This window comes from Saccopteryx leptura, chromosome X (genome assembly GCF_036850995.1).
Source record: "Saccopteryx leptura isolate mSacLep1 chromosome X, mSacLep1_pri_phased_curated, whole genome shotgun sequence".
Classification (NCBI taxonomy): Eukaryota; Metazoa; Chordata; class Mammalia; order Chiroptera; family Emballonuridae; genus Saccopteryx; species Saccopteryx leptura.
The window spans coordinates 81,420,069-81,447,795 of record NC_089516.1 but is presented as its reverse complement, the minus strand read 5'-3'; the positions used below and the strand labels follow the sequence as shown (position 1 = coordinate 81,447,795).

General features: G+C 35.2%; 1 protein-coding gene across 1 annotated transcript; it reads left to right on the top strand.

Annotated features, from left to right (window-relative positions):
* The first annotated feature begins 21,396 nt into the window (after positions 1 to 21,396).
* LOC136386142 (melanoma antigen preferentially expressed in tumors-like) lies at positions 21,397 to 24,094 on the top strand. Its single transcript, XM_066357531.1, has 3 exons — positions 21,397 to 21,692; positions 22,158 to 22,760; positions 23,581 to 24,094. Exons 1-3 carry the CDS (start codon positions 21,397 to 21,399, stop codon positions 24,092 to 24,094), a joined length of 1,413 nt encoding a protein of 470 aa, XP_066213628.1.
* Positions 24,095 to 27,727: the final 3,633 nt, after the last annotated feature.

Sequence of the window (27,727 nt, the reverse complement as noted above, 5' to 3'; positions counted from 1 at the left end):
AACAAAATCAGTATCTTTACAAAAATATGTGCACTTCCATATTTATTGCAGCATTATTCACAGTATCTAAGATATAAAAACAACCTAATCATTTGTCAACAGATGAATCGATGAATAATTTATAGCATATATGTACAGTAGAATATTATTTAGCCATACAAAAATAAGAAAATCCTGCCTTTTTCAATAGCATGGATGGATCTTGGGGATATTATGCTAAGTGAAATAAGTCAGAAAGGGAAAGACAAATATTGTATGGCCTCACTTACATGGTAGTCATTATGATAAGTGAAATAAGCCAGTCATAAAAAAGGAAAATACCATATGATCTCACTTATATGTGGAATCTAATAAACAAAATAAACCAATGAACAAAATAGAAACAGAGGCATGGCTACATGGAACAGATTGACAGCTGTCAGAGGAGATGAGGTTGGGAGAATTGAATGACAGAAATAAAAGTATTAGCCAAAAAACATACACCTAATACATATACATAGACAACAGTGTGGTGATGGCGAGAAAGGGAGGAGGTTGAGGGCTAGGTGGAGGCAGGCAGAGGTGGAGAAAATAGGGACAGAAAGAGATGTTGCTGGGGCACAGTATGCAAGATGTGGTGGGCAAATGGTGGTTTGCTGAGTTGTGTACTTGAAACCTGTCTGGCTTTGCAAAACAATGCCATCTCAACAAATTCAATAAAATAAAAATAAATAAAGCCAAACTCATAGAAACACCGAGTAAAATTATGGAGGAAATGCAGAGATGTTGGTCAAAAGGTCTAAACCTCTAGTTATAAGTTTAATAAGTTTCTCCCTGGCCAGGTAGTTCAGTTGGTTAGAGCACTGTCTCGATAATCCAAGATAATGGGTTCAATCTCTGATTAGGGCACATATAAGAATCAACCAACGAATACATGGAAATATATGGGTGGGTAGAACAACAAATCTCTTTCTCTCTCTCTTTCTCTCCATTCCTCTTTCTTTCTAAAAGTCAATTTAAATGAAACAATGTGCTCTAGGGCTCTAATATACAATATGGTGACTATAGTTAGCAGTACTGTATTATATATTTGAAAGTTGCTAAGTAAATAGTTGTTAAATATTCTCGCCACACACACACAAAAAGATAATTATGTGAGGTGAAGGAGGTGTTAGCTAACCCTATGGTGGTAATCATTTTTCAATATATAGGTGTATCAAATCACATTGTATATGTTATGTGTTAATTATATCTCAATAAATCTGGAAGAAAAAAGAAACAACACATTCACCTGAAATAGACAACACACACATTTATAAGTTTTGCCTTAGTGCAATTGAAATCCAGACTGCTAAGCCAACTCACAGAATATCACGGATTCATTATATCTACTACATTACAGTGATTGGACAGGAAGAACAAAAAGGGGTTATTACACTAGAGGTCTTGGTAAGACACACGTGCTGAAGAGAGTGAGAGATAAACCCTATGAAGTTTTAGAGACTTAAAATTTTATGAAAAATTTAAGAGTTACAGTGGGCAGGAGAATGCCAGGATATTTCCTCCAGAGTAAAAGACAACTTGCTGCACCCTACATCCCTTCCCACAAAGTAAAAGCACAGTACTCAGAGTTTTGGAAGCAACAAATTCACATCTGGACATACTGTTCTGGCCCATATCCTAGATGGCATGGTAGCTTTTTAGCTTTCAGTGGGGTCTTCTAGCCCTGGCCAGCTGCTCAGTGATAGAGCGTGGGCCCAGTGTGTGGATGTTCCGGGTTCAACTGCGGGTCAGGGCACCCAGGAGAAGCGATCATCTGCTTCCCCACTTTCCCTTCCTCCCCCTTAGCCATGGATCGAATAATTCCAGCGAGTTAGCCTCCGGAGTTGAGGGTAACTGTGGAGCCTCTGCTTCAAGAGCTAAAATAGCTCAGTTGCAAACATCAGCAGAGCATCGCCCCCTAGTGGGTTTTCCAAGTGGCTCCTGGTCAGGGAGTATATGGAAGTCTGTCTTCTTTCTGCCTTCCCTCCTCTCACTAAAAAAAAAAGAAAAGAAAAAAAGAAAATTTTAAAAAAGGTCTTCTTTGCGGGTCTCTGCAGTATGTTTAGCCTAAAATATAATCAGCTTAGTTGCTCGAGCCACATAATTTGGTAAGCTCTGTGGTGTGAGTAGAAAAAGATGCACTGTGGAGTTCATGGGAAATTGCCTGATTCTAGAGCAATACCATGTCACCCACAGCAAATAATTACATACCTTTTGAGGAACAGCTCCTTGTTTGGTACCAGGCTCTGGTAGAGCTACAATGCTATACGTGGAGCACCAAGTAACTATATATCTGAAACTAACCTTAAGATGTGGATTCTTTCAGACCCACTAAGTCATAAATTCAGGTGGTTTCAGCAGTAATCCATCATTAGATAGAAACAGAACATCCTAAATTAATACCAAGAAATACCAGAAAGCACAGATTGTATCTGTGCCTCTCTCCTGACTTGTAGGGATGGGATGATAATGGTTCCTTACAACTTGCTAAAGGAGGAGTAAAAGCTCAAGCTTGGTTTACAGATGGATCAGTCTGATATGTGCATGCAAATAAAAGTGATGGTGACTGCATTCTAACCACATTTAGGGAAAGGAAAATCTTCCCATTTCATATAAAAGAAGTTGCTCAAGGTGAGAAAAAATATATATATACATATACATATATATATGTGTGTGTATACAAATATATATACACACACATATATATATATATATTGCATATATATATATATATATATATATATATATATATATATATATGCAATGGTCAATGATCTGGCCATCTGGTCCAGAGCCTAGAAGGAAAAGATCAAATAAAGGTAGTATAGAGTAGAAGCATGGGGCTGGACTTATGGAGGGGGACATGAAACAGAAATATTTTGTATTAAGCCATTTTAATGACCCCTTGAAACCATTCATCATGAAAGAGTAACTGAAAAACTAAGTTTAAAAAGTGACTTAGCCAATTGACATTAATCAGCATTCATATACCTACTTCCGGACTGGTCTGACGGGCACCTCAGAGGTGTGGCCATAGTAGCAGAAATGTAGCCTGTGTATAAGACCAATGCCATAGCGTTTTATATACCAAGGAAATCTAGACATTTCCCCTTATTAATATCCAACCTGCAGTAACAGACACCAAGGCTTTTGTCCCAAAGATAGCATTATTTATCAAGAAGACCAATAGTCATTTAGTGACAGACTGACTACGTTGGACACCTTTTATCCTGTAATGGTCAGTGGTTAATGCTCACATAGGTTAATGCATATGCCTATGCAGGGTATGAGTTTTTATTTTCTTCTTGCACAGCCTCATTAAGCACCACTATCTATGGGCTTTTTGAGTACCTGATTTACAGTTATGGAATCCCGCACAGCATAGCATCTACACAGGGTAGCCACTTCATAGTACAGGATGTACAGAAATGAAACCATGACAAGGTGATCCACTGGTCATATAACATACTGTACTATCCAGAAGCACTTGGCCTCATAGAACACATTTAAAAACAAAGATAAAGCATCCATCAAATATATACAACACTGAAAAAAAAGGGGGTGTCATCTTCTGAGACATATATGTGCATTAAATCAGAAACTGCTGTATTGGACTTTGGCCTTAGTTAGAAAAACTGAATCTGGTATCTGGGGTAAAAGCAGTATAGTGTCTACTTTTAGCCAAAATGGTCCATAGGGGTCACAGCAGTGGTCCCATTTAATGATAAATATTGGACCACTGGTATTCAGAAATCTGCTGGCTAGTAAAGTAATCACCTTGTGGCAGAAGAAATTGACAATAATTGGTAAGAGGAGGTAGGCAGCTCTTGTAAAATGGGTCAAGGAAGAATACATGTGGAACCAGGTGATCTACATGGGTGCCTCCTGGTAGTCTCTTGCCCCATTATAATTGAATGGGTCTGTAGCAACCCAGTTAGAGGCAGGTGTGATTTTTTTTTCCTCCAAAGTGTTTATTAATTCTTGAGTGTTGTATGACTGGGGCTAGGGCAGGCCGGAGCCAAAAATAAGACTGCAGGAGAAAATACTCTGTTGGTCCCCTGTCCTCTCCCATTGAGGTCAATGTTATTGCCAAGGGTCAGGTCCCTCAGAAATAATGGGTTGGTTCATACAACTAGGTAAGCCTCCAAGACATGTTAAGATAATAACTGAGGGAGAGGGGAAATTAAAATGGATAGTGGAAAAGGAAAAGAATACTTACCAGTTCTGCTCCAAAGACAAAATGCAATAGCAGCTGTAGTTTGTTCCTAACCACCCCCCTTCAAATTTTCCCTCGTAAAGAGAGGTATATAAGAATGAGAAAGAAGCTATTCTCTAAACCTGCATGGAAAAATAGGCCTGTGTAGTACAAAGGTGAACTGTAGTGACTATTAAAATGTGCTACTTGGATCTCCTACTATAAGGAGCATAGTTAAATGATGGCCTCAGCTACTGCCCTTCTGAATCCACCAATGCATTTGCACCAAAGCTGTGCTTCTCTTGGACTGTTACCAAATAATCACTTAATGAAAAGTACTAGTGTAGGTGGGGACTCTTGGTGCAGGTTCTTTCTTTTAGAATGGAGACTTTTCTAACAGGCAACTTTGGCTCATGATATCCACATCAGCTTACCTTAAGTCAGAAACCTTAGAACTGTACGGCAGTCTGAGAGTCTTTCTACCTAATCCTTCTTTCCCTCTTTCACAGATATCATCTTTACATTATGGTCTGAAGGCTTTTCCTGTTCTCTTCTACTTCCCCTCTTTATCCTTTTCTCTTTTCTTTTTTTTAACTATCATTCTGTACCCAAGAAAACTAATGCATGAGCACATTTATGGATAGATTAAGGAGTTGAGGAAAGGCCCTAGAAGAATTAACATTATTATAATATCCATACTACCCAAAGCAATCTATAAATTTACTGCAATTCTTATCAAAATAATGGTGTATTTCACAGAACTAGAATAGAATGGTATATTTCACAGAACTATAATAGTGGTCATCTGTCTATTCAGATTTTTCTTTTTATATTCATATTTTCTGGTTCTTTTTGCTTCAGTTTTGGAAGATTGTATATTTCTAGAAATTTATCTATTTCATCCAAGTTGTCCAATTTGTTGGCATATAGTTTTTCACAATATTTTCTTACAATCCTTTGTATTTCTGTGGTGGCAGTTGTTAGTATTTTCTTTCATTTTTTATTTTGTTTACTTGGGTCTTTTTTTTCTTGATGAATCTGATTAAAGGTTTGTCAATCTTGTTTGTGTTTTCGAAGGACTAGCTCTTTCTCTCATTAATTTTCTGTGTTGCTTTTTTAGTGTCTATGTCATTTATTTCTGCTCTAATAGAATTTCAAAAATTTATATGGAACCACAAAATACACCAAATATCTTCTACATTCTTGAGAAAGATAAACAAAATTAGAGGAATCATTCTACCTGATATCAAACAATACTACAAGGCCATTGTAATAATAATAAAAAAGCATAGTACTGGAATAAAAACAGACATATAGATCAATGGAACAAAATAGAGAGCCCATAAATAAACCTGCACCTTTATGATTAATTAATATTTGACAGAGGAAGCAAGAACATACAATAAGATAAATACAGTCTATTTAATAAATGGTGTTGGAAAAATTGGACAGATACATGCAAAATATATAAATGAGACTAGACCACCTTCTCACATCACATACAAAAATAAACTCAAAATGGATTAAAGATTTAAATGTTACACTTGACACCGTAAAAATCCTAGAAGAAAACATATGTTGGACATTTCTCATAGCAACATTCTTTTCTGATTTATTGTTTCAGGCAAGGGAAACAACAGAAAAAATAAACAAGTCAGACTATATCAAAATAAACTTTTTGCACAGCAAAGAAAACCATCAACAAAATCAAAAGACAACCTACTGAGTAGGAGAAAATATTTACTGATACATCTTTTTAGGGATTAATAACTAAAACTTATAAAAATGCTTATAAAACGCAACACCTAACAAACTTTCCAATTAGGTAATGGGCAAAAACTAGACTAAACATTTTTCTAAAGAGTATATACAGATAGCCAATAGACGTACAAAAAAGATACTCAGTGTCACTAATCATCAGAGAAATACAAATTACAACCACAATGAAATATAATCTCACACCTCTAAAAATGGCTATCATTAATAAATCAACAAATAACAAGTGCTGGCCGGGATGTGGAGTAAAGGAAATCCTCTGCACTGTTGATGGGAATGTAGATTGGTAAAGTGACTATGGAAGGCAATGTGGAGTTTTCACAAAAAAACTTTAAAAATGGCCAAACATGGAAACATTCAAAGTGTCCTTAATAGAGGATTGGATAAAGAACATGTGTGTGTGTGTGTGTGTGTGTGCATGTGTGTGTGTGTGTGTATGGCAAAATACTACTTAGTCTTAGAAATGATGATGCCATTTATGACAATATGAATAAACCTTGAGAACATTATGCTAAGTAAAACAAATAAATCAGAAAAAGCTAAGAACTATATAATTTTACATGTAAGTGTATATAAAACTGAGACTCATGGACATAGACAAAAGTGAAATGATTACTGAGAGAGAGGTATGGGAGCAGGAGGGCAAATAAGAACAAATATGTGGTGAGGGAAAATAATTTCACTTTGGGTGATGGGCACAAATGTGATTAACAGTTCAAATACTATAGAGATTTTTATCTGAAACCTATGTGTTCTTATGGACAGTGCCACCCCATTAAGTGTAATTTCTCAAAAAAAAAATGGGCCTGACTGATGTGGTGCAATTGATAAAGCCCAGAATGCTGAAGTCGCCAGATAGAAACCCTGAGGTCATTGGCTCTGAGCACAGGTTCTTCAGCACAGGGTCATTGGCTTCAGGGGAAGGTTGTCCACAATCCCAAAGCTCTCCAGCTTGAGTCCAAAGATAGCTGACATGAAAAGTCCAAGGTCACTGGCTTGAGCAAAGGGACACTGGCTCGGCCCTGGTCAAGGCACATAGAAGAAGCAATCTATGTACAACTAAAGTGAAAGCAACTAAGAGTTGATGCTTCTCACCCTCTCATTTTCTTACTATTTCTCTCTCACTCTCTCCTCCCCCCCAAAAAATTAAAACGGAAGTGCTTTTTGATCTAGTGTTTCTACTTCTGGGAATACTAGAATCCCCAAACAGTGCTAAGAATCCCAAAACAGCAATTCGAAAGAATATATGCACCCCTATGATCACTGCATCTTTATTTACAATAGCTAAGATCTGGGAACAGCTCAAGTGCCCATCAGTAAATAAGTGGATAAAAAGCTGTAGTACATTTACACAATGGAATACTCTGCAGCTATAAAAAAAGAATAAAATATTACCCTTAATGACAGCATGGATGGACTTGAAGAACATTATGTTAAGTGAAATAAGCCAGTCAGAGAAAGACAAGTACCATATGATTTCACTCAACTGTGGAAACTAATAAACAAAATGAATTAACAAACAAATAGAGATAAACTCATACACAGAGATTAAGCTGACAGTGTTCAGGGGGCTGTGTAAAAGAGAGGAAGAGAGAGAGCAAAAAAAAAGGATTAAAAAAAAGCAACAAAATAAAAGACTCATAGTCACAGACAGTGGTGTGGTGATTGCTGGGTGAGGGGGAGATGGAGGAGGTTATGGGAGAATAAATGGTGATGGATGATAAGCAGACTTGGGGGTATGGACACACTATGCAGTGTAAAGAGGTAGGTTGAAGAATTGAGCTCTTGAAACCTGTATGACTATGTTAACCAATGTCACTCCAATAAACTAATTTTTTTTTAAAAAAGTGATACTGTGTTCATGATGAGTTAAAGACTTGTATTTTCCTTAAACCACTTATGGTAAGTAATACTGACTAGGTTATTAATACTTTTGACTAAAGTACAAACTAAAGTATGGTGTGGTTTAGGGTAACTTCTTGAATATCACAAAATATCTTTAAGAATAAAGACTGAGAAGAAACTCAAATATCTTGATCCTAAATTTTGATAATTTATAGTCAATGGTGATTATTAGAATAATCCACTTATCAACACTGTCAATTGTTCTGTTAAGCTCTATATTACATTATCTGGGGGAAACCTCATCAAAAGCCTCAATTGTCATTGTCATTTATAATATGGGTAATGAAATCTGGCAAGAGTTAATGTAGCTAGACAGGTTATATAGATACTAAGAGGTAAAGCCATAAAGGTAGGGATTCAACCTTAAGATATCTGATGCCATAATCTCAGATATTACTGAAATATTACATCATATTGGAAAAAATTATAACATTCATGGCATGTATAATTTTTTTACCTGCAATTAGATAATAAACATTTATGAAAGAAAATAGAAAAACTAAACAAAAAACTAAAGCAAAGCAAAAAACTTAAACAAAAATAAAAGCTATGATTACATACTGTCATGTAGAAAAAAGTAAAAAAATATCTGGTAAAATGACCAGAAATGTGAATTAATTAAGGAAGAGGATTATATGACTATCTGAGGGCAGACTGTTTCAGGAAAATACGTAATGGCATAGGAGCATATTTGGTGAGTTAGTCTTAAATAACAAAACAGAGTCTAGTGTGGCAGAAGAAAGGCTCAATTATTCATTCAAAAAATATTCTAGAATCTATTGAGCCAGGCACTATTATATCCACTTAGGAAACTTTAATGGGCAAGAAACAAAGATTCTTGCCCTCCTGGAATTTTATTTTTCTACTGATGGGGGGAGATGGGCAATTAAAAAAACAACAACAGCATATTAATTTATTGCATTTCAAAAAGTGGTAAATAACATGGAAAAGAAAAAGAAATAGTGAAGAAATGGAATTAGGAGTGTGGGGAGAGGTTTGGAAACAATTATTAGCTAGCTTTGTCATTGATAAGAAGATTAGATTGGTGGAAGTTTGTGTGTGTGTGCTGCTTTTGTCAGGTGTCAATGTAAATGCTCTGCTAGCTTTGCAGCACAGAAGTCAGAACTCATTTTTCCTATGTTTGAGAACTTGACTCCTTGTTTACTATATCAGAACATTAGGGACACTATAATGTCCCACAGGTTTTTCTTATCACTGGTCATTCATTTTTAAGTTAACATATACTGCTGCATAGCTAATAAATTTGGACATTAGTTCTCTGGGTTTGACATTGCCCCTGGTAGAAACCCTGGCCAGGCAATGCAGAGACTACACGCAGAGATGGTGTACCTTTTCCACCCAATAAGCTCCAAGTAAGTGGGTAGGAAACTAAGTCATAACCTTTTTACTCCTGAGGAGCTCTACAAAACTTTCCTTGCGCAGTGTCAGAAGTCGGGTCCAGCCTCCCAGTAGAGAGCTGATTGGTGGAAAGGGGTCACCTAACCCAAGCTGCTCCAATCAAAGTCCTCCCCCCACTAGTTTAACTTTGAGGAAATACCTTTCAGATCCCAAAGGCCCGTCTTGTTTGTGGCAAACTCCTGAGAGAAAATGAAGCGTTGGCATCAATACTGAACTGCTGCATTGCTGCCAAGTTTTCCATTTAGGTAAATTACAACAGTATCCTTTCTATAGATCACACCTATATTTGCTTAAATTCTCAAGGGGCAAGGTTTTGGGTTAATAAAAAGTCAATACAACTGGATTGCTTAACAATCCATTCTTCTCTCAACCCTAACACATCCCCATTTTGTCATGTGATTTGCTTCAATTGTATGGCTAATATTTTGACGCTCTTCAAAATTCCTCAGCCTTACTCTTAAAAAATACTTCTCCTTTGAATCTCAGCTTTGTTTTGGGGAAATTTTGATATTTCAGACTTTGAATTGCAAATATTGAATTGTACGTAGTATATTCTCTTTCTGTTGTATTTCATTTGTTTTATACTTAAAAATGCTTTTCCCATTTGAAGAGCAAATAAATATTCTTCTACATCTTGGAGATGACTACAGTTCCTTTTGTTAAACCAGTTTGAATTCATTTTTAGTAGATGACGTGATATGAGCATTTACCCACTTTTCTATACATTCTTCTAACTGTACCATCAGTTGGTTTTAAACTATTATTAAACAGTACAGTTGTAAAATAACAATTCCTTTAACCATTGATTTTTGTCATTTTTTCTTATTTTGCAATAATGTTAGACTTACAGAAAAGTTGCAGGGAAATTAACATTGATGAAGTACTATTAACTAGCTACTGTATTTGAATTTCACCAGTTCTGTCTTCAATGTTCTTTTTCTATTCCAGGATCCCATTCAGGATATCACATTGCATTTGATTATGATTTCTCCTTAGTTTTCTTCAGGCTGAGTTACTCAGTCTTTTTAGGTCTTTCACAACCTTTTTGAAGATACTGGTCAGGTATTTGATAGATTGTAAATCTGGGTATACATCTTTGGCCATATATATATAATTTTCCACCTCTTCACCCCAAAGGTGATGAAGGAATTTCTACCTTAGTATTATGGGGATGGATGAACATGGGACACAAGATACTGGACAGATGCAATCTATAGCAGTTTTTCAGTGACATTTACAACCCATGGTGGGAGAAAACTGCACTCCAGCTAGAACTTCACAGGTGTTGCACTCTAGAAGAGAGTGAACTGGTGCGTGTTGTGGGAGTAGTCTTTGTAGTAACAAAAGGATGAAGTGGCCTTGATTTATATGGGAGGATGTGATTGGCTTATTTGAATAATTCTGTGAGATAATGGGGAACTGAATCCCAGTACTCAGGGATAAGTGGACACTGTGCCTAGTTCCCATGATATGAAGGGTTCTTTGGCTAGGGAACCTTATTTATGGAAGTGCAATAGGAAGATAAACTTGTGGTTAGGTCATTTCAGCCCCTTTAGGTTTTCCCTAGATGTCAAGGCATTCACATAATTGGACCTTAATTTTAGATCTTATACTACCATACCAAAAATATAATTTTGTTCCCTTCTCAGTTTATTATGTTAGTGATCCATGATGTCCATATGTTGCATTACTGATGATATTCATCTTGATCATGTCATTAAAGTGGTGACAGTTATGGTGCTCTATTGTAATGGTACTTTTTTTTCCATTTGTATGTAATACACATTGTGTAGGAAATACTTCAAGACTATGAAAATATCCTGTTTCTTCTCAGACTTTTACTTACTACTTTTAGATCCAGCTGGGGATCTTGATTACAACAATTATTACTTACTGGTGACTTTCTATTTATTCATTCCTATTACATTTATTCATTGGAATTTTCCTGAAAAGCTGTTCTTTTCCCCCTAATTATAAACTTTCAAATTATTTATAAAATATTTTATCAAATTTATTTCAAATTATTGATTCAAATAATTTATATTAATATATACTCATGGATAGCTATGTTATACTATGAATTATAATCAAATTACAGTTGACCCTTTAATAACTCAAGTTGGAACTGTGTTGGTTCACTAATATGCGGGCCCACTTATACACGGATTTTTTTTTCCAGTAAAAACTGCAGATCTCTCATCTGTAGATCCATCCAACCACTAATGGAAAACAGTATGTTCACATTCTCAACTGTGATTTTTCACCTTCAGGTTGGTTGAATCCCTGGATTCCTAAGGACAATTGTAGTTAAGTTTTGGGGTAGTCATAAATTATTCCTCGATTTTCAACTGTGCAGGGGTTGGCACCCTTAACTCCTGCATTGTTCAAGGGTCAACTGTATATCATTATTTGTTTTGTTTCTTGAATTGTTCCAACTTTGGTCATTGGGAGCTCATTTTGGTTGGTTCTGTGTCATAATCTTATCCTTTTTTGTATACTTCCTTCTTTATGGGCACCATAGGATGTTCATGTTCATGGTGTGTGTGTGTGTGTGTGTGTGTGTGTGTGTATGTGTGTGTGTGTGTATGTGTGTGTGTGTGTGTGTTTTCCCACACCACAGCCCTGAAATCAAACCATTTCATCAATGAATCCTGGTTTCTTTTTTTTGGAAAATGACATCTAGAAACCAATATCTCAATGTGTGTTCATTTCTACTGGGGTTTCACTTCTGCTAGGCCTTCTCCATCAACAAAGGTAGGAAATATATTGTATGTATATATACATCTGCTTATTGATATACGTATATTTATTTCTGTACCAACCTATATTTATAAATATTTAAAGTCAGGAGCACATACTGATACCTCTGATTTCAATCCATTATAGCCTTATTTGTACCTTCTTTCTCTGACCTTGTTCTCATTATTTACAATAATTACGTATTTGTTCATTTCTGATGAGTACATAAAGGAGTCGTAGAGATGCTAACCAATAGTCCTGTTAAAAACAAATTTACTGCCTGACCAGTCAGTGGCACAGTGGATAGAACGTCAGATTGGGATGTGGAGGACCCAGGCCCAAAACCTCGAGGTCGCCAGCTTGAGCACAGGCTCATCTGGTTTGAGCAAGGTTCACTAGCTTGAGCCCAAGGTCGCTGGCTTGAGCAAGGGGTCACTCTGTTGGTTGTAGCCCCCCAGTCAAGGCACATATGAGAAAGCAATCAATGAACAACTAAGGTGCCACAACGAGGAATTGATGCTTCTCATCTCTCTCCCTTCCTGTCTGTCTGTCCCTCTGTCTCTCTCTGTCTCTGTCACACACAAAAGAACAAATTTACTAACTTGTATTTGTGTACAGTTCTTGTCTTCAGACTCAGAGATGCAATCAAAATACTGTTTCTTCAACTTTCTTAGCTTAGCTTTTCCTCACTTTTTCAGTGTGGTTAAGATAATCATTTGTATTATAGTTAATGTAATTTGTTGCTGTTTGTAGTTGAGTTTGGGTTCCTCCGACATCCTGATTGATCTTTTTAATTGGGGCATGTGAAACATTAATGTTATTCAAAAAGGCAGGGTTATACAAATATGTCTACTCAGAGAAGAATAATTTTTTCCTTGTACCTTCTACTTTCAAATTCCCAACTTCTTTCTACTCCTTTCCCACACTACCATAGTAGATAACCAGTCTCTTTAAGTTTCTGATTTAATCTTTCCTGATTTTATTCTGCACAAATTAGTAGATACATATATGGTTTCTTATATTCCTTTTCTACTTAGCAGTATCACTCCCTATCGTTCTATAGAGAACTTCATGTTTCTTTCTCACAGCTTCATTGGACTCCACTGGATGTCCGTATCACTCCCATATAACCACTATCTTTTGTATAAGCTTAAGTTTTCAACATTTTGCAAACAATACTGCAATGAATAACTATGGACATAAATGTTTCTGTAGTAGTGGAAATATAACTTCAAGTTACATTCTCAGGGGTGGGATGATTAGGCCAAAAGTTAAGTGCATATGTAGTTTTGTTAGGTATTGCCAATTTTTTCTCCAGAAGGTTATACTGGTATTCATTCCCACCTACAATGTTAAGAGTAACTGATTTCCCACAATCTCTCTTATACAATGTGTTACCCTACTTTATTTTTTAACTTTTGTCAATATGGTAGGTGAGAAACAATATTTTGCATTGTTGTAATATGTGTAATATGAATTTGTATAATTGTAAGATTTGATTTATCATGTTTGAGGACTGTCTTACATATTTTTGTGAATTATCTGTTCATACATCCTTGCCCATTTTCTTATAATATTTTTGGCCCTTTGTCCCTCAAATGTATAGAGTTCTGTATATATTTGGGATATTTTTTATTTGCCCATTGTGTGTGCTACAAATACATTACATCAGTTTGTCAGTTGCCTTTTGTTTTATTTATAATTTATCTGCTATACATTTTAAAAAATTGTGTCATCAAATTGGTCATTCTTTTCTTTCATTGCACCAGGCAATTGAATCACAGAAAACTTTTCCCTACACTGAGGTTAAAGAAGAGCTCTGCTTTTTTTTTTCTTCACAAACTTGTTATGGTTCATTTTTTAATGGAATTTATGGGAGTGACACTGGTTAACATAATTATACAGGTTTCAAGTGCCCAATTCTATATCACATTTCTGTATACCATGTTGTGTGTTCGCCACCATCAGAAGTCAGATCTTAATCCATCACCACTTTTTAAGTTTAGATTTCTCACCCATTTGTAGTTTATTTTTGTGTATACTATGAATCTATTTTTTTCTAAATGTCTCAATTGTTCCAACATCATTTCTTTATATAATTTTATTAAAATTTTAAATTTATTGCTAACATGGATTCAAGTGTCTCACTCAATATAACACCCTCTAACTCCAACAACGTGCTCCCTTTTGCCCCCTGCCCCACCTCCCTCACTCCCCTTCCCTCTGGAAGTTGCTGTGCTGTTATCTGTATCACTGTGTTATGTATATATAATTTGGCTAATGCCTTCACTTTCTCTGATCCCATCCCTTCTTTTCCCTTCCCTCTGACAGCTGTCCTTTTGGTCCCTGTGACCCCATCTCTGCCTCTATTTCATCCTTCAGTTCACCATGTTCATTAGATTTCACATAAAAGTGAGATCATATTATATTTGTCTTTCTCTACCTGGCTTATTTCACATAGCATAATAATCTCCAGGTCCATCCATGCCATCGCAAAAAAGTAAGATTTCCTTCTTTTTCACAACTGCATAGTATTCCATTGTGTATGTGTACCATAGCTTTTTTATCCACTCATCCACTAACAGGTACTTGGGCTGCTTCCAGATCTTGCCTATTGTAAACAGTGTTGCAATAAACATGGGGGGGTGCATATCTTTTTTTGAATTAGTGTTTTGGAATTCTTAGAATATATTCCTAAAAGTGGGATAGCTGGGTTAAAAGGCAGTTTCATTTTTAATTTCTTGAGGAAATGCCATAATGTTTTCCACAGTGGCTGCACAAGTCTGCATTCCCACCAGCAGTGCAGGAGGGTTCCCTTTTCTCCACACCCCCACCAGCACTTGTTGATTTGTTAATGAGAGCATTCTGACAGGTATGAGATGGTATCTCATTGTGGTTTTAATTTGCATTTCTCTGATGATTAGTGACATTGAACCTTTTTTCATATGCCTATTGGCCATCTCTATGTCCTCTTTGGAAAAGTGTCTATTCAATTCCTTTGCCCATTTTTAAATTAGATTGTTTACCTTCCTGGTGTTGAGTGTTAGAAGTCCTTTATAAATTTTGGTTATTAACCCCTTACGAGTCGTACTGGCAAATATGTTCTCCCATTGAGTGGGTTGTCTTTTTATTTTGTTAATGATGTCTTTTGATGTGCAAAAAATATTTTTAGTTTGATATAGTTCCATTTGTTTATTTCATCCTTTATTCCACTTGCCTGTGGAGATATATCGGCAAAAATATTGCTACGAGAGATATTGGAGAGTTTACTGCCGATGTTTTCTTCCAAGATTTTTATAGTTTTATGACTTACATTTAAGTCTTTTAACCATTTTGAGTTTGTTTTTGTGAATTGGTATAAGTTGGTGGTCTAGTTTCATTTTTTTTTTGCGTGCACTTGTCCAATATTCCCAACACCATTTATTAAAGAGACTGTCTACTTTATTGTATATTCTTGCTTCCTTTGTGAAATATCAATTTACCATAAAGGTGTGGGTTTATTTATGGGTTCTCTGTTCTGTTCCACTGATCTGTATACCTGTTCTTATGCAAATACCAAGCTGTTTTGATTACAGTGAGCTTGTACTATAACTTTACATCAGGAAGTGTGATACCTCCCACTTTTTTCTTCATTTTCAAGATTGCTGATGGTATTCGTGTTCTTTATTGGTTCCCTATAAATCTTTGGAATCCAATACCATTTATTAAATGTCCATCTTTGCCCCAATGATTTTATATGACCTTTTTATCATATACTAAACTTTTCATATATACTTGGGTGTATTTCTAGGTTTTCTATTTTATTCCACTGGGCTATTTACTTATTCATGTACCAGTATCATGATACTGAGACTACAGAAGCTTTATCGTATGCTTTAATGTCCAGTGTCATTACTTTTGACTTACAGGTTTTCTTTCACTTATATCATGGTTATCCTTACTTTAAAAAAATACAACTTTGTATCAATTTGTCTAACTCAATAAAAATGTTTTTGATATTTTGGGGATTATATTAAACCCATACATTAATTTAGGGAAAACGAGCATATTTTTAATGTTGAGTTAGATCCAAAGGCAATGATTTTTTTCCAATTATTAAAGTTTCCTCTGTTGTTCAGGGATATTTTAAAAATTTTATGGAACAAATTCTCTAAGTTTATCCTTATGTATATAATCTTAGTTGTTGCTATTCTATATGAGATTTTTCTCTACTTGTTTGTTAATTTGTTGTTGTTGCTTCTATGTGTGTGTATATAAAGACTATTACCTTTTATGTGTTAGCTTTATATACTGTTACCTTACTGATTTCTTAAATTGTTTCAGTTAATTTGCCATTATTTGTCTAAGGCTTTTTAGGTATACTATATCATCTGCATATAGAGAAAGCTTTACTTTTTGTAATCCATTCTTCTAAGTCTAATTGATTTCTTGAGTCAATTAAGACTTACAGTACAGCATTGAATGGAAGTAAAGGAATGGGCATACTTTTCTTGTTTTTAATCCAGTAAAAAATCTCTAGTGGTCTCCTGTTAAATAAAAATTAGCACTAGAAATTAATTATATGTCTTTTATCATGTTACAAAAGTCTGATTTTTTCAAAGTTTTTTTTTATTATTTCGAAATTAAATTTAATAAGTTGACATGGGTCCACAAGAACACATAAGTTTCAGGTAAACATCTTTAGAGCATTTGAGCTGTTCCTTGCACTGTGCGCCCATCACCTAAAGTCAAATAATTTTCTGGCACCATATAATTAGCCCTCTTTACTTCCCTCCTCCCACTTCTCCCTCTGGTAACCATTTCACTTTCATCTACATCCATGAGTCTCAGTTTTATATTCTACTTATGTGTAAAATCATATAGTTCTTAGCTTTTTTGATTTACTTATTTCACTTAGCATAGTATTCTCAAGGTCCATCCATATTGTTACAAATGAAAATAAATCATTTTTTATGGCTGGCTAGAATTCCATTGTATATATGTACCACTTCTTCTTTACTGATCTCCTATTGAGGGATACATTGATTGTTTCCATGTCTTGGCCACTGTGAATAATGTGTAGGAGTGCATGTCATGAATGGTGCTGAGTTTTCCCAAAGGTTTGTTAAGCATCTGTGGTTATAATTATATTTTATATGTCCTTAACTATATTATTATGAAAAATGATATCAATGACATTCCTAATATAGAAACAACCTTATATGAAACAAATCTTGCCTGTCACAGTATATTTGTTTGGTTTTTAAATGTATTGTTGGTGATTTGCTAATATTTTATTTAGTATTTTTAAAATTAATTTTTATTAGTTTTAATTTATTGTGTTAATATGGGTTCAAGTGTCCCACTCACTATAACTTCCTCACTCCCTACCCTGTTGTCCCTCACTACACCCCCATTGTCCCCCTCCCCATAACTCCCTCCCCTCCTTCCCTCTGGGATTTGCTGTCCTGTTATCTGTATCTTTGTGTTAAGTATATATAGTTTCACTAATCCTTATTTAGTATTTTTTATGTACATTTTACCTATTAGTGTCATACTTGCTTCATAAAAGGAGTTAGGGAATTTTCCTTTTGTTTTAATGCTCTTGAATAATTTATAGAGCATTGATACTATTTACTTTTTGATGGTTTACTAAAATTCACCAGTAAACCCATGTGAGCGAAGTGCTTCTTGGGGATAATTCTTTAATAACTATCTCTATTTATTCTATGAAAATTGCCTAATTCAAGCTTTCTAACACTAGAATTAGAATTTTGGTAATCTGTATTTCTCTAGAAAATTATTTAGTTCATGAAGACCATCAAATTTACTTGCATAGAGGTTTGAAGTAATTTATTTTATTTTTTTTATTGTCTCAGTAGTTATTTATCCTTTGTCATTTATTATTTTGTATACTTCTTTCTGTCTTTCTTCCTTCCTCAAGCTAGCTAGTGGTTTGTCTATTTTTTAAAGCAGGATTTTTTGTAATTTTATTTAATTTGGTTTTTAAAATTTCTGTACCTCAATTGTTTCTATTTTTATATGTTTTATGGGTTTCCTTGTGACTTCTTGTAGTTTACTTAGGTTTTTAGGTTTTCTTTTCAGGTCATAATATAATTCATTTATTTTTATTGTTTTATTTGTACTCATTAAAGTACTGAGTGCTCTGAATTTTCCCCTGATCATTGCTTTAAAAGTATTTCATAGATTCTGATATATAGTTTTTCATTATCATTCTTTTAAAATTTTTCTGTAACTTCAGTTATTATCTCCTCTTTAAATCAACACATTTTAACATAGGCCTTTAAACAATTTTCAAGTGTAAAGACCTTTATGTTTTCAGGTTTTTTATAGTAGTTTTAACTTTTGTTACATTGTAATTAGAGAGGATTGTTTGTAGTGTTCCACATTGCAGAACTTAATGATGTCATCCATGACACGATTTTTTATCTTTAATCAATTTTAACAAGAAAATATATTCCCTACTCCCAGAATAAATAAATAAATATGGTTTAGCTCATGGATTATGCTGTTTAGATTTTCAGTTTTTATTTATTTATTTTTGAATGTATTAAGGTGACATTGGTTAGTAGATTTATATAGTTTTCAATGTACAGTTCTATAATACATTATCTGCTTAATGTACTATGCATTCACCACCCCAAGTCAAGTCTCCTTCCATCACTATTTATCACCTCATACCCTCTTCTACCTCTCCTCACCTCAGATATGTTTATAGTCCTGTGATTTGTACTACTTGATCTGTCTTGTACTGACATTGGTATATTAAATCTCCTATTATTATTATGTCTATTATTTAATTCTTCTTGCTGTATAACTTTATAAATGTAGTTCCTGTGTTATTTGGTATGTAAATATTATTCAGTGATATATCTTCATTGTGAATCTTGGCTTTTATCATTATATGTTCTTTGTCATGTTTAATGCTTTATTTAAAAAATTATTATTTTTTCTTCTTCTTCTTTTCCAAGTGAGAGGAGAGAAATAGAGAGACAGACTCTTGTAGGCGCCCCAACTGGGATCTGGGGCCAATGTTCTGCTCATGTTTTTGTTCCATTGCTCAATCTGGGGTCACTTGAAACTAAATTATTTTTAACACCTGAAGTGGAGGCTCCACAGAGCTATCCTCAGCACCTGGGGCCGATGCGTTCAAATCAATCAAGCCATAGCTGCAGGAGAAGGAGAGGGATAAAGAGAGAGAAAGGAGAGGAGGAGGGACGGAGAAGCAGATGATCGCTTTCCCTGTGTGCCCTGACTGGGAATTGAACCTAGGACATCCACATGCCGGGCTGACACTCTACTACTAAGCCAACTGGCCAGGGCCTAAAAACATCATTCTTAACCACCTATTTACTTTGGACTTAATTCTCTGGTCCATTCTTTTGTTGTTGTTGTTTTCCCCTCAGTATCATTTAACAATCATCTACTGTGTTCAGACAAAAAGTTTATTCTATTATCTCTTGTTCCTCTTACTTCTCTTATTTTTAGTTGAACAATATGTTTTTTTGCAACAGAAAATGCTTTACAGTGGTCTTTCACCTTTCCCCCACCTAATATTAGTATTAGATGTAAAATGCTCATTATCAGATATTTTGGTTAAATTTTCACTGTCACCACATGTGGTATCAATACCAGTTCATCGGCCTGACCTGTGGTGGCGCAGTGGATAAAGCGTCGACCTGGAAATGCTGAGGTCGCCGGTTCGAAACCCTGGGCTTGCCTGGTCAAGGCACATATGGGAGTTGATGCTTCCAGCTCCTCCCCCCCTTCTCTCTCTCTGTCTCTCCCTCTCCTCTCTAAAATGAATAACTTAAAAAAAAATACCAGTTCATCTTTTAGAAGATTACTTGGTAAACATTCTGTAAAGAGACATAAAATAAATATTTTAAAGTTGTGGGCCACAGTGTCTCTGACACAACCGCTGAACTTTGCCATAGTAGTACAAAAGTATCCATGGTCAATACATAAGTAATTGATCATGTCTTTGTTCCAATAAAACTTTACTTACAAAATCACTCAATGGCTACATTTTGCATAATGAGGCACAGTTTGCACAGCCTGCTCTAGTGGACCTCTCAGTAAAGACTAAGGTGTGTAGAATTTCCTAAGTTCCTACATGTTGAAACGCTGTTTCTCTATAGATTGTAAAATTTAAAGAATACCCCCCCCCCCGGATACAAAATCTTTACTTGAAACTTTCTTTTTAGTTCATTTCTGTTTTTAGATTTTAAAAAGTATTCTGATTAAAAGTAAGTGCTATATCCTCAAGTGCTTTCTTGAGTATAATTAATTCTGTTGGCTTACAATCTATTTCATGGTTGTTTAAATATGTGACGTTTTGTTCTCTCATCTTTTTGTGCAATATTTTTGCATAGAATTTCCTTCCTTCATTTGGATGGTATTTCACAAGATTCTTAGTTTAATGATACCACTTTTGTCAGTATAGCAAAGCCTAGATCCTTTGTTTATTTTATTTGTTTTGGTGATGGAGGGAGAAGTTGTTAGTGCTCTCACTTTGTAGTTCTGCTATGCCTTGCAAGATTCTTAGTTTTTCTTTTTTGGTTTCCTTTCCCCATCATAACCCAAGGGCCAAAAGATATTTTCTCTTACTCTTTGCCTTTATTATTTTCTAGAAGTTATGTTTTTCAAAGTCTGCACCTTTAAATCATCCTTACCCCTTTAAATGCTCATGTTTTGCAGTCCCTTCCTTGTAGCCCCTTCATCTTTAAAAAACATGTTTAAGTATTTTCCTGTTTATTCTGTGCCTAGTTATTCTGCTGTAGTGTTAGATCAACTTTAAGCCCTTTACCATCTTTCTTTCTCTTTGCCTCTTTCAGCTATTCTTGGTCTGCCTTTGCTTGCCACAAAACCAAGATAAGAATGTAACAGATTGTGTACTGGTGTTTCGTGTTTTTTTTTGTTTTTACTAACAATTATTTTGAAGTTTTGGCATTATCAATTTTAAAGTGATGATGAAGGTGTGCATTTTTTATACATTTACATTTATTTTCTATTAGTTTGTATCCTTTTGTAAGGAAATATTGGAAAGATGGCAGCCACATTGTATTCTGCTGTTCACCTCTAATTTTTAATGGCATTTTATTATATATGTATGAAGTTTATACATGCATGTGTATGCAAACAAATTGAATACACTCCTATACTTAGACAACAAATCTATTGTTATTTTATTCTTAAAACAAAAGTCAGTTGATGTGGCTGTCCGATTCACCATATATTTATTCAATAAATGTTTTGTTCATAGCCAACCTTGAAAACAAACAAGAGACTGTAGATGTTGTCTCAGGATTTCTAAATATTAATCACCCTGAAGGAAGTTCATGAAGATGGATCAAAAAGCCACAGCCACACTACTAGAGCTTGCTGCAAAATGTCTCCTGAGTAATGAACCTTCAGCTATCCATGCCCTGGAAGAACTCCCAAGAGACCTCTTTGTTCCATTGTTTATTGCTGCCTTCTTAGGTAGGCATATGAAGGTATTAAAGGAAATGGTGAAGGTTTGGCCCTTTCACTGTCTCCATATTGGGACTTTGAATACAGAAGAGACATGTTATGAAATTTTGGAAGCTATGATTGATGGTCTGCAAATCCTACCTGCTCAGAATTCTTCCACTTGGTAAGATTATGTGTAATACAGACATAAGTGAATCAGTAGGAGGGTATGCTGGAGCTTGGGGCAGGGGAATACCTAACACTCTCCCAAAAATAACTAATGGGGAATGCTGAACATCTTTGTGGGGCTATAGGTTGAACACTTGAGTCACCTTAGGGACTTCAGTGTCATACAGGGTTGATTAAAGATTAGAGATGATTGAGGATACCATGGATAGATTTACCTCCTGAATGTGATTACATAGATGAAGGACGTGGGCATTGAGAATGGGAAAGGCTAGAGATGATGAAAGTACGGAGAAAAGAATGAAACATGCTGAGTTTGTATGTAAAGGACTTCTTGGTGAATGGTATACCAAGTGAAAACCCAGGATAAAGATCTCTGGTCTTGCTTCTTATCATTGATATTTCCGGGGTTTATTTAAAATCAGTTACCTGTCATGCATTCTGTCTACTTCTTTTCTTACAGGGGACCAAAACTAAGGATCCTAGATTTAAGGCAAGACCCAGACTGTGAGACAACATGCTCAGAGGTCACAACGACACTCCCTTTCTGTTTTCAGTCTTGTGTTTACTCACAACAGTCCATCCTTAAAATAGAAGAAGCCCAGCAAAATGTCAGTTGCCTCAAAATCATTAATTCAGAATCTGAGCCTCATTCAGCCTGGGAACCTGTGGAATTATTAGTGGACCTTTTCATTAGTGATACCTTGAGAACTAAACAATTTATTTCTTTCCTTCAGAGTAAAGTTGAGCAAAACTTTGGGACTTTGCACCTCTGCTGCAGAGGTTTGAAAATTGATACTATATCTGCCGACAAAAGTATCTTGCAGTTTCTGGATCTGGGGTGCATTGATCACCTGGAAATGGATCAGGCTGATCTGAGTGAGATCACCAGTTTTTTGGCTCAGATGATCCACCTGAACAGCCTCAGTCTGTCTGACATCCCTTTTAAATCTTGTAAGGGGATAAATTTCAGAACTTTTCTCATCTGGCTTGGGAAGCTGAAAAACCTGCAGGAGTTCAGCTTGTTTTCTGTCTGCCTCAAAAATCAACTGCACAAACTTCTCAGGTGAGGGGTTGGGAAAGAACCTGGGTGCCCTAAACACACTATTGTTAAGACAAGAGAAGAGCTCATGCTTGGATATAAGCTCCTTGTAACCTATTTCTTCTTTTGCCTCAACATGGGCAATGCTGAGTTTGAAACTGGCCAGACTCGAAACAAGTACATCCTGGTGAGGAGAAAGACAAAATTAGAAAAAGAGACTGTGTTCACTTATTCAGTAGACCATATAGAGACACTATGGAAATTTTGTATATATATTGGTGAAAAGGACTCAGTTCTCATTGTATTGGAGTTTACAACTCTCTAGAGAAGAGGGGGAGGCGTTCAGTGGAGAAACATTTTATGCTCGAGCACTGATGGACTTTCCACAATAGTTACTGCCAGATCATTATGCTCCTGTATTATTCCCAAGGCTTAGACCTTGCATGGAGAACTTGCCATATGAGAACTAGTCAAGGGAACGCTCACTTAGCTGTTTTTCCAGACCCATCTTACCAAATAAGTAAACAAGATTCATCATTAATTATGTTTTATATACTAAGTCCATATAATTTTATTCACATAATCTTTCTCACAAACCTATATAATAATGACTGTTGTGCACATTTTAAAGATGAAAAACTTGTATATCTCAGAATGGAAAAGTAACCTTTTCAGGGTCACAAGTTTCTTGAATCTGATTCCAAAGTTCACATTATTAACGATTGCTGCAAAACAGATACAAATCAGTTTCTTTTAGAACTTCAGGTACCTGTCATTCAGAGCTCTCTGCCCTGGTCCAATCTTTCTTCTTCCAAAATAACTGTTCTTTATTTTCTCTCTACAGAGTCCTGCCACCTGAGTTGGATACACTGTATCTACCTTACTGTGGCCTTTCTAACAGAGATATCACTGCCCTGTCCCAGAGCTCTCAGGCCACCCACCTAATGCTGTTGAATCTCAGTGACAACCAGATATTCTCAGAAGTTTATGAGCCTTTCCAGATTCTGCTAGAGAAGGTCTCAGGTACCCTGAAGCTTCTGGAGTTAAATAATTGCCTGATGACTGATTCTGTTCTCTCTGCTGTCCTCCCAGCCTTGAGCCACTGTTCTCATCTCCGTGTCTTTAGCTTTGCCTCTAATCCCATTTCAATGCCCATGCTCACAAGCCTTCTGCAACACTTAACATCCTTGATGGAGCTGAAGCATGTCATTTACCCTGTCCCTATTCATTGCTATGAACATTGGGATTTTCAGGGAAGATTGGACCAGCAGAAACTTGCTGAAGTGCAGGCCCAATTAAAGGTGATGCTGAAGACAGCACAGCGAGAAGACATGAAGTGGACCACTTCTCCTCAGTGATATCCACAGTACAAGTTGTTTCAATATTGATCTTTGGCCATTAAAGCACTCAGTGTTTTTCCTGAAGTCCAAGTTTGTATAGAAACATATATAAAATTGTACTGTTACGGGAAACTGGGGTTAGAAAATTGTATATGTAACTGACCTCTATAAAAGAGGAACTCTTTGGATTTTATTCATTCATTTTAGAGAGAGGAGACAGAGAGAGAGAAAGGGGGAGGAGCAGAAAGCATCAACTCCAATATGTGCCTTGACTAAGCAAGCCCGGGGTTTTGAACCGGCAACCTCAGCATTCCAGGTCGATGGTTTACCCATTGCACCATCACAGGTCAAGACTATAAAAGAGGAACTCTTAAAGGAAATAGGGAAATTTGAAAGGTCTTGTAGGTCTCTTGCCCATTATCCTTTATATCCTCTTCTGGTTGCTAATCACAGTGTTGGCTTACCCAGTCAATGGAACATCATTTTTCTGTCTGCACTGATGGTTACATTTATCTACATATGGGTGCTTGACACAAGTCAGATCAATTGAAACTCTTTCTGGATGTTAGTTGTTAAAGCTAATAATTTTACTCTTCAGGGTCTTGAAAACTTCTTATACTTAAGATTCCCTTAGCTTGCTTATGAGAGACCGTATGCAAGTAAAAGGAAATGCACTAACTATGCCCAATACTTACTGGTGTCTTCATCAACATGTTACCTGTTTTCTCATGTCTCAGATCTCTGGTCAGTTATTCCTTACTTACACACATCCAGTATTTTTATATTTTCAGGTGCTAAGGAAGATAAAGTCCCTGATCTCAAAGTACTGAGAGTACAGAGATGTTCCTATGATTTGTCAGTTTTTCTACTCTTTCTTAAGAGATTTGGGAAAATTATTAACCCATCCTCCCATAACCCAGATTTCTTTCCCCACTTATTCCCTTCCATGCTGCTCAATCTTATTGGACTTCTAATGTTCTTAGATAGCCAGTTGCTCAACCCTTTGCTCATGGTTTAAATGTTATCTTCTCGAGTGAGTTTTCTGTTACTTCCTTATTAAGTAAGCTTACTCTGGTATTGTTTTCTCTTAATTTACCAGGTACATTTCCTTCATGTACACATCATTCATATATACTTGTTCTCTCCGCTGTTCTACTAAAGGTTCAGTATGGTACACACTAGCTAAATGTGGCTACTGAGCACTAGAAATTTGACTACTCTGAAATGTGATGTACTCTGTTAAATACATACTGCATATCAAAGACTTAGTAAAAAATAAAACCTGTAGCATAACTAATCAATAATTTTCTATGTTGTTTACATGTTGAAATGATAATATACTGCTTGTAAAAGACATAAACTAAAATACTCTAATTTAATTTTTATTGTTTACATGCGCTTCAAGCAGAAAAAATGTTAAAATAACTAGTGATCTATTTATGTGTTTGCATATCAAAATAATAATTTTATATATCAAATTGCATTTCTAAGACTTATTGAAAAGTAAACATCTAATAGTTTGTTCTTATTGCTTACATGTTGAAATGATAGCGTATGAATTTCAATGACTTATAAACAAAAAAGAATGAAAAAACAATTGCTACTTTATGTAGTATTTCCCTGTTAAAATGAAAACTAGCTGCATTTTTAAGGACAGTAAGAAAAGAACGTAAAAATAATTAATGAGATGCTTATATTGTATCTAGGTTAAAATGAGAACACAAGTATTTCAAAGACATAGTAAAATATTTTTAATTGCTTATGATTCATGATTGAGTGGAAATCAGGATTACTTTAAACTTTTAAGGTTCAGAAACCTGTGGTGGCTCAGTAGATAAAGCATCTGCCTGGAATGTTGAGATCGCAGTTTCAAAAACCTGGGCTTATCTGATCAAGGTGCATATGAGAAGCAGCTACTATGAGTTTATATTTCCCATTCCTCCCCTTGCCTTTTATCTCCTCTCTCTCTAAAAATAAATAAATAAATAAATTTAAGAAATAAAGTTTTATGGTTCAATAAATTTTTGTGTGTGTGACAGAGACAGAGAGAGAGGCAGAGAGAGGGACAGATAGGGACAGACAGACAGGAAGGGAGAGAGATGAGAAGCATCAATTCTTTGTTGTGACACCTTAGTTGTTCATTGATTGATTTTTCATATGTGCCTTGACTGGAGGGCTACAGCAGACTGAGTAACCCCTTGCTCAAGCCAGCGATATTGGGCTCAAGCTGGTGAGCCTTACTCAAACCAAATGAGCCCACGCTCAAGCTGGTGACTTCAGGGTTTCGAATCTGGGTTTTCTGCACCCCAATTCGATGCTCTATCGACTGCACCACCACCTGGTCAGGCTAAGGTTCAGTAATTTTTAACACAAACATTCATCTACAATGTAACAACTAAGTTGAGTAAACACTAATTGTTAAACAATTTTTCTTTTCTCAAGTTAGTTTTATTTAGGATGTACTTATACAGTAAGTATACAAGCTGTGACAAAAGTAGGTTTACAGTTGTGAGTATATGAAACCGAGCTTATTCTTGTATTATTATTTATTAATTTTTGTATTATTTTCCATATGAACAGCTGTAAACCTACATTAGCCCCACCCTGTATTTACATTGAAGCAGTTGAATTATGTTAAATGTTGCTCTTATACTAAATACATTACACTGAACACTGTTTGGATGCATATTCAAAGACATCTTTTTTTCTTTTTTTAACTCAGTGTAGGATCTGTGTCTTCAGTTAAAAATGAACTATCTGGTATATTTCTTAAGTCTAGTTTTATTTAATAATTTCTAAGATATGTAAATTTAAGCTTTATGTTTTACCTTAATGGAGAAAATTTGAGACATAATACCAATACTTTATGATTTTAGCCTTGGTGTTTGCTTGAAATTCTGAGGCCTTGATTTAAATCCTCTATTTTATTGTGATTTACTTTTAGGTGTATTTTGTTAAGTGAAACTTGTTAAAAATATCTTCCTTTTAAAAACTGCAGAAATAAACCCAAAAACAAAAACGAAAAATTCTTATTGCTTACACTTTGAAATGACAACTGCATTTCAAATACTTAGAGAAAATAATATAAAAATTAATAATTAACAAAAATAGTTAAAATTTATTCTTATTTACATTTTGCAATAACACTGCATTTCTTAGACAAACATGTTATAATAACTAATAAAATGAATAGTATGTGTTGTTTATTTCTTTGTTAATGATAGCCTACAACATTTTAAAGATTTTGAGAGAAAAATATTGCAGATAAATAATTTGTTCATTTTGCTTATATGTTAAAATATTGCACATCATTTCAAGACCTACGGAAAATCTGAAGTTAATTAACAACTTATTTCTTTCCATGTTGAAATTATATTGTTTATACTTTTTTCTTAAATAAAATAATTATTCCTATTAAGTTGACTTGTTCTTTTTTAACTTTTTATTTATTTATTTCTTGGAGGGAAATCACAGATGTTACATTTTATACATAATGCAAGTTGTATTGATTAAGTAAAGGTGATTAAATAACAAGATTGTGCTTACATTTAAAGGGGATTTAAATACTTCTTGACACATGGTTCAAGAATATTGTCACTATGATAGCTTTTATCACATGGAACTTAAATAACCCACTTTATTTTTCAACCA